At 28.8% G+C, this 20,757-nt stretch overlaps 5 protein-coding genes across 5 annotated transcripts; 3 read left to right on the top strand and 2 right to left on the bottom strand.

Moving 5' to 3' along the window:
* Positions 1 to 1,825: 1,825 nt before the first annotated feature.
* On the bottom strand, positions 1,826 to 2,305 carry OCT59_001526 (uncharacterized protein; the record flags this gene model as incomplete). Its single annotated transcript, XM_066139646.1, has 4 exons — positions 1,826 to 1,934; positions 1,996 to 2,118; positions 2,192 to 2,201; positions 2,293 to 2,305. The coding sequence occupies 4 exons, from the start codon at positions 2,303 to 2,305 to the stop codon at positions 1,826 to 1,828; spliced, it is 255 nt and encodes an 84-aa protein (XP_065989036.1).
* A 1,528-nt stretch (positions 2,306 to 3,833) lies between these two features.
* Positions 3,834 to 4,468, bottom strand: OCT59_001525 (uncharacterized protein; the record flags this gene model as incomplete). Its single annotated transcript, XM_066139645.1, has 2 exons — positions 3,834 to 4,170; positions 4,443 to 4,468. The coding sequence occupies 2 exons, from the start codon at positions 4,466 to 4,468 to the stop codon at positions 3,834 to 3,836; spliced, it is 363 nt and encodes a 120-aa protein (XP_065989035.1).
* A 3,032-nt stretch (positions 4,469 to 7,500) lies between these two features.
* Positions 7,501 to 7,815, top strand: OCT59_001524 (uncharacterized protein; the record flags this gene model as incomplete). The annotated part of the gene is made up of 1 exon (XM_066139644.1): positions 7,501 to 7,815. One exon carries the CDS (start codon positions 7,501 to 7,503, stop codon positions 7,813 to 7,815), a length of 315 nt encoding a protein of 104 aa, XP_065989034.1.
* Positions 7,816 to 9,873: 2,058 nt separating this feature from the next.
* OCT59_001523 (uncharacterized protein) lies at positions 9,874 to 10,293 on the top strand (the record flags this gene model as incomplete). Its single annotated transcript, XM_066139643.1, has 1 exon — positions 9,874 to 10,293. One exon carries the CDS (start codon positions 9,874 to 9,876, stop codon positions 10,291 to 10,293), a length of 420 nt encoding a protein of 139 aa, XP_065989033.1.
* Positions 10,294 to 15,218: 4,925 nt separating this feature from the next.
* OCT59_001522 (uncharacterized protein) lies at positions 15,219 to 15,422 on the top strand (the record flags this gene model as incomplete). The annotated part of the gene is made up of 1 exon (XM_025326430.2): positions 15,219 to 15,422. One exon carries the CDS (start codon positions 15,219 to 15,221, stop codon positions 15,420 to 15,422), a length of 204 nt encoding a protein of 67 aa, XP_025176167.2.
* Between the last annotated feature and the right edge of the window lie 5,335 nt (positions 15,423 to 20,757).

Raw genomic sequence — 20,757 nt, 5'->3', positions numbered from 1 at the left:
AATTTAATATAGTGTATGTTATTCCCAACATTAATGTTTAGCGATTTTAATTTAATTTTATTCTTAATCAATTGGAATTTTTTTAATATAGAGAATATTTATGGCGCTTAAGGGGTCTATTAAGTAAAAGTCATACTGGCGAATTTTTATCCGAAACAATTGAAGAAATAATTGATGAAATTGGGTCCAGCAAATTTTTCAGTAATTGTAACAGATTCAAGAATCAGGAGCAAGTATTCTACAAATATTCTTTAATGTACGTTGTATGGTACAATTGGTACATGCTATTAATTTGATTTCAAAAGTTATTTGCTCTACTTCATCCGCAAATCGGATTTTAACAAAGTTTAATACTACGGGGACATATTTTAAAAAAGTCCATCAAGGAGGTAATTTAATATTAAATTTTATTATTTATTTATTTATTGATATTACAATTGTTTTATAAGGTTCTGCATTAAAAGAAACTAAAGCCTGTGAAGGTTATTGAAAAAGTGGATAGATACCAGATGGCATACTATGTATGACTGTGTTAATTCAATTATATGCGTCATAAAGTACCATTAGAAAATGTAAGATTTTGAAATTATTGTCTGAATTTATTTAATTACTGATTTAACAAATAATTTTGCTTTTCATTTAGTCAAAACGTGAAAACCACTAACAGCAGTCAGTTCTACGGTCACGTGCATTTTTATTGATGATTTATTCGCGTTAGCATTTAGTCTAAGTGTACCTCTCAAAGATGGAATTGATGATAATAGCTATGTTTCATTATTCAAGGATGTTATGTAGATGTAAGAGATCATTATCAACCAAGCGTTATTGTATTGCAATGTGGAGCAGATTCTCTCGGAAAAGATAGATTAGGAGGTTTTAATATAAGTATTTAAAGCTCATGGAGAGTGCGTAAGATTTATAAAAGTTGACAGATTCCCTTGTTAGTTCTTGGAGGTGGCGGTTATAGAATTCCTAATGTAGCAAGATGGTGGACTTATGAAACTGGCTATTATTACTTGATATTGAATTTCATTATTATAATTTTTTTGGTCCAGATTTTTTCATTACATCCAAAAGCTGTTTCAAAAATTTGGCAAATGTTATCTGAAGAACCAATTTTCAGAACAAAAGTAGTACCTTTTACAATGCTTACACAAGAATTTTGGCTATTATGCGAAAGTGTATTTAATTAATGCCAATCCTTAAATTTAAAAATTTAATCATAAATGATTGATAAAAATAAAAATGTGAAAAAGTGGATTTCTTCAATTTTTGAAATCACCATGGCCACTTGTAAGAAAGATAGATAATGAAAGGAATTAAAAAAATTTCTCAACAAGTTCATGAATTGTTGAGATTTTTAGATGGGTTCCAAGTGTTAACTTCCGGCGAATTTAAAAGTACATTATTTGATGGAATTAATGAGGAATTTAGAGATGCTGTAGAAAATCTTTAATGTGGAATGAAAATGAATATTTTGACGGGAATGATAACGATAAATGTTGATATGATTTAAATATATAATAATTTTAATAATTTTTTTTGTTATTACGTTAACTTTGGAAATAAACGCTTTTCTTGGTCTCCCTTCTTTTTTTAGAATCTTAATGATTTATTATGATTTATTATTTATTATTTATATCACTTTTTATTCATTTTCGGTTCAAAATAAAAATTACACTTGGCTAAAGGACAATCAAATTCAATTTATTGGTCAGAATAGGCATACGAGCCGTACTTTCATTACATCCGAACTTTATCTAGTTGTAAAATCTTTATTATCGTACTACATAATACGCCACGCCAAATTTTGTCGTATCCAGGTTTAATGCTGCAACCTTTTTTTGTAGTAAAATTTATCAAGTGTCCCGCGTTGTAGTACTGATTGTGCCATCAGTGGCTTAACTTCGGAGATTGGACGGGTTCCGGTGCTTCTATAAATTAACTCGTGACTGATTTAATAGTGTGATCGTGAGAGTCTATATAATAAAATACCTATTGCATAGGTCTTTAGGCAATACTGCAAGAGCATTTAATATTCCATTTGTATCAGTAATGTTGCTTATTCGATTCACGGGAAGGAAGAGTACAACTTCTTTAAGGTTATTATTTGTACCTCTAATGAGAGATACAAAATATTTATAATGATTATATACATTTTCTTTCCAAAAGATCTTTCTCAATTTAAGACCTTCGGATTACTATACAATAAGTATATATTAATAAACGTGATCTAATGATAAATTTATTCCAAAAAAAAGAGTTTAATATAAAAAATACAAGTAAAATTACCTAAAAAAATCATTTATCATCATGAGCATGCATCTTAAAGGCACTATATTTTCGCGGCAACCTCGAACATAATAGATCGAGCTGAAAATTTATATCTGAAGTAGACCATAAGATTTGTAGGCGCGTTCCGCCCGCCTACATTAGATCTTTTTTAATTTTCTGTTTTCTTTCTTCACTGATTTTCTTCATCTTTATCTTTATTTAAGAACTCTTGAGTATTTTAACAAAAGAAAAGAAGTCATTGATCTTTTAGTATATTTTTTATCAAATTACCATGAAAGACGACATTTCAAAAGAAAAAGAAGTCATCGATAGTAAACAATTTTTTATCATAAATTACCTACATTTTCTTAATTGAATAAGAAAAGTATTAACTTAAGAACTCTTGAATACAGTCAAACCTCCATATATGGACATATATGAAATTTTTAGGAAATTTCGTTATACCGATATTTATGTCCTCACTTAGGCTGTATATTCTAATAAAAAAAAGAAGTCATTTTAGTAAATAATTTTTTATCAAATTACCATGAAAGACGACATTTCGAAGAAAAAGAAGTCATTGATAGTAAATAATTTTTTATCATAAATTACCTTGAAGGACGACATTTTCTTAATTGAATAAGAAAAGCATTTAGAACGAACTTAAAGATTTGTAGGCGCGCGTTCCGCCCGCCTACATTAGATCTTTTTTTAATTTTCTGTTTTCTATCTTTCCTCTTTCCTCTCCGATTTTTTTTTCTCAAGAATACACACTGGAAAAGTCTGTGTGTGTTAAAATGAACGCGGTGAACACGAGACCTCTATTTATTTGCAAGATATTTTTACGTATGGTGATTTACTGAATTTGTAATTTGTACCATGGCTTTGTTCACGTGGAATCTAAAGTAACACATGTAAATGATGTAATAACAAGTCGTGAATAAAAAGATGACAAAAAAACGAAGTATAATACTTAACGTAAGAAATAATATTTAATAAAAAAATTCAAGATTTAGATCATAAATTAGTAATTATGCACCAATTTTAATAAAAAATAGAGTCCATATTATAGTATTTCGATCCGGATAGAACAGGATAGAGCCGTTATCTGAATATCGTAATTGTTGCGCCACTACTATATAAATGGTGTTAAATTTATTATCCGGAACGTTAGCCAAAATGATCAACATCCCGTGAAAAATATCTGGGTTCATGGTTTTTGCAATAATTTAGAATTTTCAGCCTTTTTTATTTCTTGATATTCACGCATTGACATCAGTTTTTTATTTTCTCAGAAGCAGAAAAGCCTCTAACAAGGTTGTGAAACAATTTTTCTCTACAATTTTATTTACATCACAATCTCTTTATATTACAATATAGATTAAAGATAAAAGAATAAACAATTGAGAAACCTAGATCCCTAATTAAACCATTTTCAGCCATAAATCAATAAATAAACTATTGGTTGAGAACAAATGCCATAATGACTATAATGATAACGGAAAATGTGGATGCTGTGTAATAAGCGACGCGGCCCGTATTTTCAACCTATCGGTCATTCAGACGGCAAAAAACCTGAGTTGATTCTCCTGAGTTGATTCTTCTGAGTTGATTCTTCTGAGTTGATTCTTCTGAGTTGATTTTCCTGAGTTGATTTTCCTGAGTTGATTCTTCTGAGTTGATTTTCCTGAATTGATTCTTCTGAGTTGATTCTTCTCTGAGTTGATTCTTCTGAGTTGATTTTCCTGAGTTGATTCTTCTGAGTTGATTCTTCTGAGTTGATTCTTCTGAGTTGATTCTTCTGAGTTGATTCTTTTGAGTTGATTCTGAGTCGAAATAGAATATTCACGGGATGAACCAATAAAGAATAATGGAACAATAGACCTTAAATATTTACTAAAAATAGATAAAAAATTTCTTATCGCTATCAAATTAAACTTAATAATTTTTATGCCTTTAGTAATAACTAATTATCCAAGGTTTTACACAAATAAAAAAATGAAACGAAAATGAACAAACAATAAAATAAGATAAATAATTATGTTCCTTAATCAATTAAATTTTTCACATTGTTCCTGAATTCAGTTTTTTGTGTTTTTTGTGACAAATGATGCAGATCGTACAACGACAAATGAACTAATAATATGACAGGGTTGACTCTGAAATACATTACACAAAGATTTTGCGATGGCATTGTTGGACAAAGAATATTTTAAAACAAAGAAAAATATGATATGATAGTAACAAATAATTCTAACTACATTTTATATTTAAGAATTCGATTAACCGATTAACTACGAATACGATCAATTTAAAAATTGGTATTCTAGTTTTAAATTCCAAAGAAACTCAGACACGTGATCATTTTCTGACAATTTTTTTTAGGGTTAAATAATTTAGGTTTAGAATCGTGTAATTATGTGGGAAAAATGTGAAAAATAAATTTTTATTTTGTGAACTGAATAACATCTCAAATGAGATAATAAAATAATTTTTGTGGAAATAGAATAATTTTGGGAAATGTAGTAAACCAAATAGTTTTTTTACAAGGTGCGATGAGGGGATATTAAAATATTCATCGCACCCCGGTTTAGAAATTATCAAGCAACGCTCAATAATTTCATCGATATATGATAGTACGATAATTTTTATTTAGAAAAAGTGAAATTAGTGTGTAAATGTTGTTTGAGATTCATTTTTAAATAATTTTTAGTTTTGAAAAGAATTATTTTTTTATTTTTTTTTTCTTGTTGATTTTTTAATGGAGTTTGATCACGGTCTATTTATAATGTATCAGGAAAAACAAATAAACCGAACGTATATTTCTGTGATCCCTAATTTGACACGAGTTAAATTAAGTTTTGTTTAATAGTTGATAAAACTTTGATAAAGAACAATGTTAAAAAATATATGCGACCGTAAAGACAATGGTAAAATATATGTGCCCGCCCATTTGTGTCGCGGAGAAAGATTAGCTTTTTTCTATTGGTATAATATTTTCTGAAACATAATCATTTATAGACATAATTCTTTATTCTACTGCGATTTTTTTTTTTCGTGTAATTTAAATTACATAATTAAGATTCCATAAAATAAAATGAAATACTTTTCTATTATCAAAACATTGGATGGGTCACTTGTATACCCTGATTATACTGCATCCATACAAGTTACTGGCTTTGGTCTTAGATTGTTATTACAGGTTACAGGTGGATTTCATGATGCTAAACAAAGTTTACAATAGGTTTTTTTTATTATAAAGTAATTAAAATTATAATTTGTTTATTAATAATTTAGTATTTAATAGTGAATTACATAATTATATTATTTCGAATTACGTATTTTCCAATGATTGTAGTAATAGATAAAAATTTTTAAAACAAATTATTACGTAATATGAATTATTTAACGTGTAAATCATATTCATTGTAAAATTATTTATATCAAATAAAATATTTCAGGAGCACATTGGGAAAAAAAAGCTGAACGTAAAGAATTATTAATGCATCAAATGAAACAATATCATAAACGAAAAAAACAGTTTCAGGTTTTGGAAGTTTCATCAAGAATTTAGTTTCAGTTTCGCCCGAAACACTAGCATGATGCAAAAAAATCAAGGTTTCGATAAACAAATACATATAAATTAAAAATTTAAAAAAAGGAATTTGTGACATCCACATGTATGTAAGTACGTTATGGTAGAAAGTTCAGTTGTTTGTCTTGTGTAAAAAAAAATTACTAAAGTTACTACTATTTAATGTAATTTTTATTGACTTTGTTAATCAAAAAACAATTTATCTTATAAAAAAGCATTTGCATGTTTTTTATGTAGATTTGTGTAAAAAAATCTACATAAACTGTACATATACTATTTTTAGATTTTATGTGAATCTAATTTTATGTCTAAAATATATTATTTAAATATCTGATATACAGTAACTATATAGAATTAGGCAATTTTAATTTAATATTCTCCCCTTATTTTTGAAAATTTAAAGGTAATTTAAATACATATATTCACATATGTTTAAAGCACCTCTTCTTTTTTTAAAAATTATTAAATAAAACCAAATATTTCTGATTTTCTGAAAATTTTAATATATTTAAATATTATATTTGTTTAAATTATTCCTTTTTTTCCTTAAATTTTTCAGCTAGAAAAGACATTAAACTAATTATTAATTTGGAATGGTTTATTTATATTTGTATAGTAAAAAGGTTTTTCCAAAATAATTATACTTTTTAAAATTAATAGTATATAAAAAAAAAAATTGTTTAATGAAATCATAGTAAAAATTGTTAAATCCAAATTTGTTATAAGTAAAAAAATTTTCTGATCTATAAAACTTAAACAAAACTTTACTTTTAATTCTTAGAATTAAACTTTATCAAATAATATAATTTTATTTATAAAATTAAATCAAAAAAGCAAGTTAAAAGTTATAAATATTTTATTTTTAAATTAATTAAAACTTTCTGATACTTCGCAAATAAATAGTACATTTATATTATTTATATATAGTAATAAATTTATTAAAAACTTTATTGAGAATTAAAATAAAAATCATTGTAATATTTGAATAAAATTATTTATTTTCTTTAAATTTATTTATATATATTTTAAAAATATTAATAAGTAATTAAAATTTTTTTAAAATTATTGGAGTAGTTATCTACTTTTCTTTTTAAATATAAATTTAATAAAATTTATTATGTAATTAGTTAATAAAATATTAATTTTTTTTGCAATTAACTGTTGATTTTGACATTACATAATATTAATAAATAATTGTTATAGATTTTGCTATATATAAAACCCATATATTTATATAAAGGGTTGATTATCCTTAAAATAAATTTTTTAAAAAAAAATATTCAATCCTCTCTGCAAGTTCACTTTCATTAAATCACGTGACGTATTTAATTCTAGCCAGAATTAAACGATCAGCGTACAAAATATCCTTTTTTGGAATAAAGGCGAGATTTAAACATTACATCAGTATGAGGGCGAGATCTAAATTTTCCTTTTTTTTTCTCTACCCAAAATATTAAAAAAAAATTCCTTTTTTATATGATACTTTGGTAATAATCAGGAAAAAAAAAAGAAAAAAAAATTATTAGACGGTAAAGTCCTTTGTTGAAACTTTTTTCACGATACAATTAGGATATTGCTAATGCAAAAGAAAGTAACGATATTAAGACTATTCAAGACAATATAGAAATTACATGGAATTATATTACCGAGACGCTAGTGGACACAGCACGCGCTACTCTCCCACACAAGAAAGAAGATCAAAGAAAAGGAAAGTAATTAACAACAAATTATTTCAACCCGAAAAACACACGCGAAACTTAGCAAGGTGGTTGAATCTCATGCTGAATGAGGCGGCCAACCCACGCCAAGATAATAATAATGCACATGACTTAAGCCATGAGCTCAGCGATTGGTTTTCCATAGCCACAAAATATAATACAGACTATCCGGAAGTGGACGAAACCTATCTAAACCCAAATCTTGTACCATTAACAACCACTTGGTAAAAGCGGTACTTAAGGCCCGTCAAAAGCATGAACGAGCTAAAATGCTAGCCAAGCAACGTACTGAAATATCAGAAGCAATAGAAAAGAGGATCCAACAAATTGAGAGCGATTAATCCAAATGGATCGCAAATCAATTCCTATTGACCGACTGCTAAAAGTGCACCCCTCGAGTTGTTAATATATATCGGAACAAGCAATAGCCTCATATTCACATCAGTTCAGAAAAAAGAGGGTCAGTTTCTCATCAATCCATGATATGCCACCTTTTGGCAAAAGATATATGAACCAGTGACTCGGAATGAACAGGTTTTTGATGAAGTACTCACAGAAATTGATGATGAGGAATGGGATACAATCTTGAAAAGTGTAAACGAAAAATCAGCAGCAGGAGTCACAGGAGTTAATTATATTATGATTAAAAAATTACCTCCAGGATTACAGAATTTAATTTGATGCGCCCTAAATCTTATACTGATAACGCAACATGGCAAACGTTAGACCATCGCGCTTTTGGACAATTTTAGAAAGTTATTAACCAAAACAATAAGTATGCGTTTAGGAAAATACTGACGGAACACAACACCATACTGTGTCAGCAAAATTATTGTGGACTACCCGGAGATTCCACAACCACTCCAATACAGATAATTAATAATTAATTGAAGACGCAAAAACCAACAAAAAACAATTATGGTTTATGTTTAAAGATATATCCAAAACCTTGACTCCATCAGCATGACAGGACTGAATTTAGCGCTACAACGCGTCAACGCCTGAACCTTCCAGATCGATTGATCACCTTAATTATTAGGCTCTTTACTAACAGAAAAGCCCAGATACTTACAGCCTTTGGAACTACACCTTCTTTCACAGCAGGGGATGGGGTAGATCAAGGCGATAGTCTATCCCCTTTGATATGGCGAATCTACTATGATCCTCTGCTCAAAGCGACCACAACGAGAGATACAACAAAACAGAAACTATATGGTTATGAAATCAGCTGTGAATGCCCACCGATCCTGCCAACCCGAATACGTGGGTTAAATACAATAATTCAGTGGCAGTAGCAGCTTATATGGATGACACAGCGTTCATTGAAACCTCCAAAGAACGTATGCAAGTAGTTCTGAACATAGCGAACTCATTTTATAGCATGATGGATATATTTATCAATATCAAAAAATGTGACTTGTTAGTTTTCAACTCACCATTACCCATAACGGCGAATAAAGTTTACTTGGGAGATTCACACAATGGTATCATCAGGGTCACAAGCGAGGAAGTTCGTTATCTAGGGGTCTTCTTGGCAGCAAAAGGGCCAGATTATTAAACAAACAAAGGATTGTAGGAATCCGAGATATCTTCTTACAAACAGTAGGGAAGAAAAGTGAAGAAATTGCTATCGATTGCTCATGTAGTTTATTTAATTAATAAAGTCCTTTACCCCAAGATAGCATATCTCAGTCAGACACTGATATTGTCAAAAGGAGAATGGGATCAGATAGAAAAACCATATTATCATTCGTTAAGCATACGATAGAAATAGCAAAGTCCAGTCTAACTCAATCTTATTTCACGAAGGAAATATTGGGTTAGAAAAATTTCGCAGTATATTGTTTATTGCTCACCTATGACCTAGGTCTACAACTTAATACAAATCGTGTGAAGGACTCGTTCAGGATAGAAGGTCAATAGAACCATACTCGATGAATGGATTAACTATTTCACCCCGTCATCGTTATTAAAGATGAATGAACCGAAACCGGCGCCCTATTCTTTGCCCACTAACTTGTAACGCATGATGGACGACATATGATAACATGGGTTCAATCGGGATTCCTCTCCGGACTGTCAGTCAAAGGGAAAAAAGCCATATGGTTCAAGCACCTAGAATGGTTGTTCTCGCAAAATGACATCTCGAGATTACTTAAGGACGGTTTAAGGTATAATCTTCCGGCCTTCTTTAACGATTATCTACCGATCCCATCCAACGACAGGCGAAACAAATAATGGATTGTATTCAAAAGAAGAAAAGAATACCAAGTAGCCAAGATTACCATGAAATCACACAAGAAGGATATGTTATCCGTAGAAATCTGGAACATAGCTAGTTTTGATTCACATTTGGGTAATTTATACCAACTTGAAAAGCCAGCTCGCAGTTTAACACTTGACATTCCTAGAAAATCGGCAAGAACACTTAATGTGACGCACAAAGATGGCAACTTTGCGACAAATACTCCGTTAAACTTAATTACAACAAATTGCCTTTGTGTGTCAACCAACAATCAATACGCAGATGGAAGCCCAGTTCTCACCAATGACGATTCGTCTCCGACATCAATCAGTGAATCAATAGAGTACAGTGAATCGGGTATCGCCTCCACGCCGGCTATAGTATTAATTGACCAAGATCGGTTAATAGGTATAAGGTTCGGCTCTTCGGATTTAACTAAGACTTTAATGGACGTTTGTTAACACTAAATCAACTAAAATTTTATACCGATGGTAATCTTAAAAAACGCTCCCATGGTAGTATCATAGACGGCAATGCTAGATCGAAAATCAAATGGAACCAAATACTTATGAGGTAGCGCAAGGAGCAGCATTTTATTGAAATTACAACAGAAGAACATTTTGTGTCGCGCATTGACAATTGGCCATCTTCGACCAGGGCGAAAATATATGCAATTTTACTGGCGTTACTTACTTGTTCAAATGGATCGAAAGTGCACATACAGTATAAACAGACAGCGCGGGAGCGATACAAACAATTAATGGAATATTAGGTACCAGACCGAGAAATTTTTTAGTTAGAAATAACTTTTTATTATTATATAGAATTTTTAAAGTAGTTAGAGAGATTTAGAGCTTCATAAAGTAAAAGGACACAGTGGGTATATATGGAACGAGAAAGTAGATGAATTAGCCAAGCTCGCTAGTACTAGTCTTCGACTCAATTCAACCTAGCCCACGATGATATAAAACTTTTACCAACGATCGATAATATTAAGAACATGATGCAATTTTTTAATGACGCGCAATGGGGCCAATTAAGCTGTAATCAAGATGCCTTAATAGACCGTATAAAAAATTAAGTCAAACATGTCAAATGCACAAATTCTATTCGCAACAAATTCTGGGCGTTTTGGATTAAATTGCTGAACAACCTATTACCGATAGGAAAAATGCTCCAATTACGTAATCCAACGCTGTACAAAAATTTCATTTGCCCAATGTGTAATATAGAATATGAAACGGTAGCACATATTGGTCCATGTACAGGACACAGAGCAATAGAAGCCAAAGCGGCAATTTTCACTCGTCCCTGCTTACCATACTACAAAGAGACTTAGATTTTAAATCAACAGCAAGCGGACAATTTGCTCAAAAGATTAATTGGAATTTCTGGACTTCAGAGGAGTTTTCATCGATCTTTCAGGATGCAATAAAAGGAAAAATCGACGCATCCATGACGAATAAAGCGTCAAAACTGTTTAATTTCACCAGGAATAAATGTATTACATTTTGTACCAAATTGCTAACTATCATGGTTACCCAGATTTTCATAGAATGGTGGACTCCCAGATGTCGTTTGACCGTTCAGTGGGAAAGTACAAACGGTATCTCCACCTCAATGAACCTCAATGAAAAGATCGGTCAGTAACAACAAACATAACAACTCTGTCCGGCGTAAACCACGGTCAGTGATGAACTTGAAACGTACGACGTAACATTGTCGACTCAAGAGGAGGTACTCTAATCAAGCCAGCTGAACGTTTCGCCAGGTCCCTCCGAAAGATGATGGATCAAGCAGGATTATTCGCTCATCAAAATCGTTAGATGGGTTAAATTGTGAATTTTGATCTTTATTTAGAGATTGGGACCTGTAGATTTATTTACCTATTTTTATTTTATTCCTCAGATTAGTTAGATTGGTTATAATGTTTAATTTTAATCAATTCAAATTTTGGTATACTAGGTTTATATTTACAATTTAGTTTCAGCGGTGTGGCGTCTGACTCATGATATCTGCAGGCGGGTAGGGTATAATCTATATCTATTTGAATAGGATTTGGTTCTTGTAACTTTTCCTTTAAATAAGGAATGCTGCTCCCTTTGAGTATAATAATAATAATAATAATAAAATTTAAAAGTTAATGCTATTATGAAAAATATAATTTTTCCCATAAGTATTATATTTATATAAATTCATAAAAATTAATATATAAGTAATTTGTTTTTACTAAATAACTTTTAATTAATAAAGAAAATTAATTTTATTTGACTAAAATAATAAAATTATACTCAAAAATTAGTAAATAAAATTAATACTAACACGATTTTCTTAATAAATATTATACTATACTCATATTAGAACTTCAAATATTTAATATACAACTTATAATTAATTATATTAAAATTAATATTTTTTATTATTTTAGTTTTGTAATTATTCTAAAATTTAGTAATCAGATTTAAATAAACTTTTTTTTAAATCAAATTGAACTATTAGATAACAAAATAATAATAAACTTGATTTTGAATTTTTAAATTTAATTAAATTTTCTTTTTTTCTATTAGTATATTGTTTACAAATCACTTTAAACACAAAAATTAGGATTAGTATTTCATTTTATTATTAATATTATTTGTATAAAAAATCAAATTTACTTATTTACAAGATTATATTATAAAATGCCAATAGAACTATTATCAGATAAAAAAATTATAAAGAATTCATTGGTCTAAATATACATAGAATTGGAAATTCTTAATGCTTTAAAATCAAATTAAATACTTTTATTAAAAGAAACTTTTTATTGTTTTTTTTGTGCTAAGATTGTAATTTGTAAATTGTAAGTCAATTTATTAAAGTAAGTACAAAAATCATTGATACAAATAATACAAACTAAAAGGAACTACTGGCTCCCCTATTTACCATAGTAAAGAAACTTTTTATTGTATTAATATAAGGTTTACTACTATAAAGAAATCTTTCATTTTTGTGAATATTTGTTATAGTGATTGGAACTAAGGGTTTACTATAACAAGCTTTGACTGTAATTGCTATTTAATTTTCATTAATAATTCAACTTTTAAAATTCAAGATTGTTTATTTGCAAAAACAAATGCCTATGGTCCTATGATTCAATAAAATTTTTAGTTTAAAAATATTATATACCTTTAATAATTTTAAAGTAAATTTTTGATTAATACAATTTATTAACTTAAATATACTATAACAAATATGATATTTTAAGTATCAGTATATTTTTACAATATGAATAAAAAATATGATTAATGAACAAGTATCTTCAATATTAAGTTATAATGATATAATGATATAAAGGATGTATATAAATAAATATATATTTATTTTATGTAAAAGCAGGGAGAGTAAACAATAAAAAAGTCCTATACATTCAAAAGAATAATAACACTAATTGAAACTCTTTGCCCATCCTTATCCAAGAACGAACCCCCACTTATACCCTACGAAGCCCACCCGTTCCTTATCCCGACCGATAAGGAACGACCTTATAAATAAATATATATAACACATATATATATAATAAACTGTAACTTCTCAATCATTATAATATGTTTTACTGTACCGCATTTCTTTATTAGTGATTTTTGTTAATTCCGCTTTAATATCTTCATTATTATCCATCTTTTGTTGATCCTCCTTTAGATTCAACACATTTTCTTCCTTGTCCTAAATTTTGTAATATGAATTTTCACTTGGCTCATCTGTAAATGAATTATATGTCTTGGCTCATCTGTAAATGAATTATATGTAATACTAAATTTTTTAGAAAATTGATCACATATCGGAGTTTTTTTTGGAATGGGAAAATTTTTATTGGGATTTGGTAGCTGCTAATTTAACTTTTTCATTTTCAGCACGTAATTTTTCTATTTCCAACTTAATCTTTTCTAACTCGTATTGTTGAGTTAATTTTTTTTCATAAAATCTATTAGGTGTACTATTTCATTGATAATTAAATAAAATATTATAATAGATATGCTGCTGTATAAATTTCAGAGCATCCACCTTTGATAAATATTGGAAGGCGAATGGTTCAGATTGGAGATGGTAAGGATGGCATTTATCAAGAGGAATATTATTAAAAGGAGTATTAATGAAATTTGCACACATTTGAAGATTTTAGTAATATTTGAAAAAATTTGATTTTGTTTGAAAATTTGACGTTTTAACTCAAGTTCTAGTTTTGTTAGACTTTTGTCTTTAAGATTTTCCTTTTCACTCATCTTACGTCTTAGGATCATTTATCAGAGCTTTTTACAAAAAAAATTTCACAGGGATGTAAGTCAATATTTGAAAAGATTAAAATTTAATTATCTACTATCGACTTGAAGAATAGATTTATAAATATTTTTTTTTTAAAAAAAAAAATTACTCTCTATCATACCATTTTCAGCCGAAACCCCAAGTTAATAGTTAATATTACCTGTTAAGGTTTCGCTCTGTAATACAATCATACGAGTACATAAATAATAAGGTTTGCCCCATAAAATTTTTAGACGGAATTCATACGGAATTTCTAATTTTAAATATGTTCCCCGCGTACAGCCTCGTTTTTTTATGTGGCGATGTTATCAAGATCACATCATCTTTAACAATTGATATGGGGGTGGTATAAAAAAAATTTTCTGGGATTTTTTTTTAATAACAGATATGACGTTTTTTTATATACCCTTACTTTGCTCCCAGAAATATAATTATATTCAATTAAACATTTCCACGACCAACAAGAGAACTATTAGTGTAAATTTACTTTTAACAATGACTTAATTAGCGTAACTAACGTAATATTTTATATAAAGTATATTATTTATTGATCAAATTTACGTTCGTTTTATTAACAACACAACTAGAAAAACGAAATTATGAACTACTATATGGTATAATTTCAAATGTATGTAATAGTTTTTAAAAGCAATGTATTTATTAATTACTATTGAGGATTGAACAACAACGAAGGGTGTATAGTTGAGCGTAAGTCTTTCGCAAAGGCAGTATATTTTTAGAAAAAAGTGTCAATTATATTATGACCGTTTTTAGAATAGGACTAAGGATATATAACATTCACAAGGAAATAGTTCACTTTAGTCTTTTAGTGCTATGAGGATAATGGTGTGAAGTTATGGTGGATACAATTATAAAGTAATAGCCAATTTTTTACCGATCGAATCAGAAAGTCTTTTATTCAAAAAATAATATCATATTGCCTTCATCGCGAATTTCAAAGATTACAAAAACAAAGCCAAAATGAAGATGAGAAATACATGAATTATTTTACTCAAATCGCCATATTGGATTATAGACATGGTGCAAGATCGAAAACGCGAAACGCGTCAGTTTTCGAGAAATAATGGAAATGATATATTCTGGAGCATCAAGTCATGCAAAGATTGATGAATATAGTGTATCAGACAAAAACAAAAGTCCCAAAACAAAGAAACGTATAATTGAAAATGTTCAAGAGACTTCTGCCAAGGCAGTAGTTTTGAACAATCGTGACGTTATTATTAAGCGTAACGCAAGATTTTTGCTACACAGCCACGGGTCACCCTAAAAAATTACGTAATAATATCCTTAACTTTTATTGAAAAAGATTATTAGAAGACAATTAAATATCATCTTCAATTATTACAGCAGAACATGTAAATATTGTTAGGAAGTACTATAATGAAGAAATAGTAGAAAGTTCGAATCTTTCTACTATAATGAAGAAATATTAGCAAGTTCGAATCTTTATTAATTATTGGGAATAATACGATTGGCTTTAAAATAAATGTAAGCTAAGCGAAAACAAACACATACCATTGTGCATTTTTGAAGACTTATAATATTACGGAAAAAAATTGGTTATAGAGGGTATCTTACTAGTAGTACCGATATTGTAACTAAGAGGCTGCAAGGAATTAAATCACGAATTAAGATCATTGGAGTGAAATTTCAGAGAAAACCAAAATAAGGCCCAAGGGAAAGTAGAAGCCAAAGAAACGCCCTTCCAAAAACCGAATCTTTCACCGAATTCCCGTTATGCTTCTCAAGCTGCGATACAAACTTCCTCTAATTGTTATGATGCGGTTATCGCTCCGACAACGGCGAGTTTAAAAATGTTAAAATTGTTAGGATGAGTGTAAAGATGGCTTAGAACGTCTTCCTTGAATAACATTTTTTTTTTTTATCTTTTTTTTGCATATATTACTTTCAAATCTACTACTTCTACACCACGTCAATACGGCTTTTTTTTTTTATCAAACACGAAAATTTGATCTATCTTAACCCTTGCAGTAAATGAACTCATTTAAAATACTTAGTTTATTATTTTTTTTATCGTTTATTTACCGTTTCTTTAATACCATATAAATAAATAATAAAATAACTAAATATTACTATGACTAAATATTATGACTATCCTTACTACACATTCTTCGGCGAAGATGGTGACAGTCTGCATGGTCTTGAGGTTCTATAAACGTATAGAAAGATCTTTACTCGCTGAGAAGAGTAAAGATGGTTTAGAACATCTTCCTTGAATAACATTTTTTTTGCATATATTACTTTCAATACTTAATATACTCTATTTTTTATTTCTTATTTGCCGTTTCTTCAATGCCATATAAATAAATAATAAAATATAACTAAATATTATTAAAGATAAAGCTTACATCCAATTCTCTTAAAAATGAAACGTAATAATAATTGAAATGATGAATTATCAATTTGTGATTCCTCATTTATAATTAAAGATGGCCTATTTAAATTAAAATTCGTTTTTTACAAGCCCTCGTAAATTTTTTTCGCTTTCTTACTTTGTGAAAATAAAAAATTCCATTTTGAAATTTATTATTTTCACAAAATAAGAAAGCGATTGTTCTTTAGAAGTTCGTGGTCCTATTTAATTTATATATTAATAAAATTAATGTTGCAAAAAAAAAGATTAATAATAAATAATGAAATTTAAGAACATTTACCAATTGGTATTTTCTCCCGCATTACGTTTTCATTCCAAAAAAACTCTGACATGATCAATTTTCCAAAAAATTTTTTATAGGGGCTCTAAGAAGTAAAATGTTTATTTTATAGAAGAAGATATTGGAAGATACTTTATTTTGTTTTTTGAAATTTTTTTTTTTTGATTGCGAGAAGAGTTTGAAGAGAAAAAATCACCCTAAATTTCTTTAAATATGTGATTACGCCATATGTATTAAAGAAGCTAAACTATTTTGTATTTATTAACATAAATTTTGCATAATAAAGTAATCGAATAAATTTATTATTACTGTATATAAAAAATTATTCGTGTTATAAAAAGAAAAAAAAGAAATATCAGTTGACTTTTGAAAAGTACATAATATTTAAAATAACGAAAATAACGATAAGAGAATACGATAATTTCGACGAAAAAAAAAATTTCGGATAGTGCACGTCAATGAATGAAGATTTTTTTTTTTAAAAAAAAGAATTTTATAGGAATTAAATAATAATAAAAAAATCGTGTTATTATTGATGTCGCAAGGAATACATTTATTTCGTAACGTGCCAAATCGAAGGTTCGATTGAAATCACAAAAATCTTAATTTTTTTCATAAAATAAAAATACATAAAAATAAACATTTTTCTGAAAAATTATTGTGAGAGAAACAGATAACAACACAATATTTGTTATTAAAAGGAAGATTCGTCTGTTTACTCCCTTACGGTGTTCAAAGAAGAAATAATTGACGAACCACCTGGACACATGGTCACTAATTATTAAAATTGTAAATTGTTAATACATGTAATATATTCTTATCTTTAGTATTCAAACTAAATAATACCTTGTTGTTGTCTTGATTAATCTCCCAAGATAATGGGGAGCTTATATGTATTTCTTTTCTTGACTCTTGATATATCCCCAGTTTGGACTTCATGGGAAGGGTTAGTTTCTCCAATTAATTGGGGTTCGGATTTGATTTAGATATTATGGAGTTTATTAACAACACTTTGTTTAGCGAATAATCGTTTTTTTTAAGAACTCTATTTATACTTTTTTTAATGGAAATTACCTTTTAATGTTTCTGATAAATAAAAGTTGGATTACATGGAACAAATGTGACTGGTCTTAAAGGTTGAATAATTAAAAACAAATCGTTGCAATTAATTTAATGACTTATTGGAAGTTCGCGCCGAATGATTTCGAAAGAAAATTCTCATTGAATTGTTTTTATTTACATGTTCTATAATCAAAATAAATATATTTGGATAATCAATTGTATTAAATCTATCTCATTGCTTCATGGATTCTGTTCTTATTTTATATTGGAAACATATTACCTTTTATTGTATTGATTGTATTGAAATAAAGTTTTTTTTTCGGACTTTAGTAAGATAATCAATATTTGATTTATTTAATTAAAACTGAAAAGTTATAAAAAAAAATGTTAAAAAAAAAATGTTAAAGGTTAATTGATACATCAAATAAACCGAAAGGGATTATCAGATGTGCGAAAACGATACTTTATCTGATATCTTGTTTTTTTTAAATGTATCTATGCATGTAGCGGATCTATTGTATTTGTATGATACCCATGATCGGATTGATATTTCAATGCATCAATATAAGAGAAATTACACGATATTTTAAAAAAGTAATAATTTATTTAAATTTGTTTATTTGTATTGATTGAAAATAAATAAAATATGCATCAATATAAGAGAAATTACACGATATTTTAAAAAAGTAATAATTTATCTAAATTTGATTATTTGTATTGATCGTATTGATCGAAAATAAATAAAATAAATAAATAAAAAATAATTGAAAATAAATTAAAAAAAAAGATCACGTGATAATTTCAATCAACGTGACTTAGATAGATTCAAAGCTTTCAAAAAATTTTTATTGTCCCGCTGTTGTTCATATTCCGAAACCTTAAAAGGTTCTCGTAAGTATTCTTTAAAGAATTTTGGCCCAACTTTAAGATCGAGTGCCTTTTTATCAAGTAAAGCAACTCGGATCCAATATCGTGCATCTGATAATTCGAACGTGTCGAGATCACGTAGCTCGCCAAATGGTTTTGAAATGATCACATTACATCGCAATCGATTCTCACTGATTTCATAAGAAACATCCTTCACAATTACGAGAATTGCATTGCGTTCATCTCTACATTTTTTAATATTCTTTGAACCCTTGGTGATGTATAGACGCGAAAAGTTGCAATGCGTTTCTGTTGGTTGAAATTTAACCGGAGGGAGACTTTCACGTTCGAATGTGTCAAAAAGAGAACTTGACATCGGATCCAAACGTTCAGCGGCAGCATAGGGAAGTTTTGCAACGTTACTACCACTCCTTGTAACTTGAAGGAACGAATACAAAGGTACTATATATATTTTACTAATTTACACGCGAAAAAAAAAATATTATTAAACAAAAGAAACCGTTAAAAAAGGAAACCAAAAAAAAATGAGTACCTCTTAATATTTGGTACTACTCTACAAACATCATCAAATTCTTCATGAGGGAGTTTAGCACCAATCTGAGCAAGTGCGAAGTCCAATTTATTTATATCATGTGGTGGTTTCGAAAACTTCGTTGTTAAATTGACAAAACACGTAAGCATCGAATCTGCTTCTTTGAATATTACGGAATTTCTTCATGGAATTTGAATGCATTGTAAATAATCTGTGCTAAATCATCATAGAATTTTGAAACTGCACCATCGTATTCTCCTGCCCAAAGTTTATGTTCAACTGTTAATAAATCCATCGGACGTGCGATGCGAAGGTGATAAATCCGAGCCGATTCTTGTACAGGTTTAATAAAAGGGCGACACCATCCTTGAGAAACAAAGCAATCCAACATATATGTCCCGAGACGAAGCAATATCTCACGACTTAATACTTGTTCGTTTAAACAAAGCGATTCCAAATATTTTCGCAGCGCTATCGTTTGTTTTGGCTCTGGTTCAGGTACACCAGGAACTGGACGTACGTAACTTTCTTTGTTGTACTTACTGGACGTCTTTAGAATTGACTTTATACGTATTATTTTCTTTTTTAATTGATTGCTAACGAAGGGCAGGCAAAATACACCATCGCTAGCAAAGCGCACGCGGAAGCCGCAGCTGTGTCCACTTACGCCCTGGCTTACGCGGTCTGGAATTGCGGCTGGTTGTCCCGTAGAAACAATAAAGTTCGTAACGACTTCATTTTTATTATCTTTAGTACGAGAATAGCATATTCCACTTCTTAATAATATGTGTTTTCTATTGTTTCTGCGTCCATTTAAGCTTCGTGGAATTATGTTTTTTGCAGTAACTTTGGTCATAGCGAAAAAAACAGCGAAAATAATGTATAAAGTGGTAAAGAAAAAAATGGGCTTATTAAAAAGTAAAGAGAGTTATTGGCAAAAAAAATAAAAATGAAAATGAAAGATTCAAATAATTTATACTTTTCCAGATGCGCATATCACCCTAATTTTTTAGGGGTAACCCCACTAAATTGGCACCACTTTGATTGGTTAATATGAAATATCTGAAATATCTTGTAATACACTAAAATTTCGTGGTTAATAATAATAATAACGTAAATAAATTTACGCGCACTTCTTCTACTTAGCTAGTTTAAATGTCTACTTACCCTGCCTCTACCATTATTGTATTTAATCAAAATGGTACTCAATATACTTATACAACTATTAAAGAAGGATATTATCCTCAAAATGATATACTTTACACTTCTTTTTTTATTAAAATATTATGATTATTTAAATATCGATTATAATTTTAACAGTTTATCACTTCTTTTTTTATAAACATGAAAAACAAGGGTTATAAAAGCTGTAGATATTTATATAATTTATATAATTCATATTCATTATTAAGATTTTTCTATTTATTCTTGATCACGTGATGCGT

Source organism: Rhizophagus irregularis, chromosome 1 (assembly GCF_026210795.1).
Source record: "Rhizophagus irregularis chromosome 1, complete sequence".
NCBI classification, from domain to species: Eukaryota; Fungi; Glomeromycota; class Glomeromycetes; order Glomerales; family Glomeraceae; genus Rhizophagus; species Rhizophagus irregularis.
Note: the sequence above shows the minus strand (reverse complement) of the source record. Positions and strands in the feature narration are given on the sequence as shown.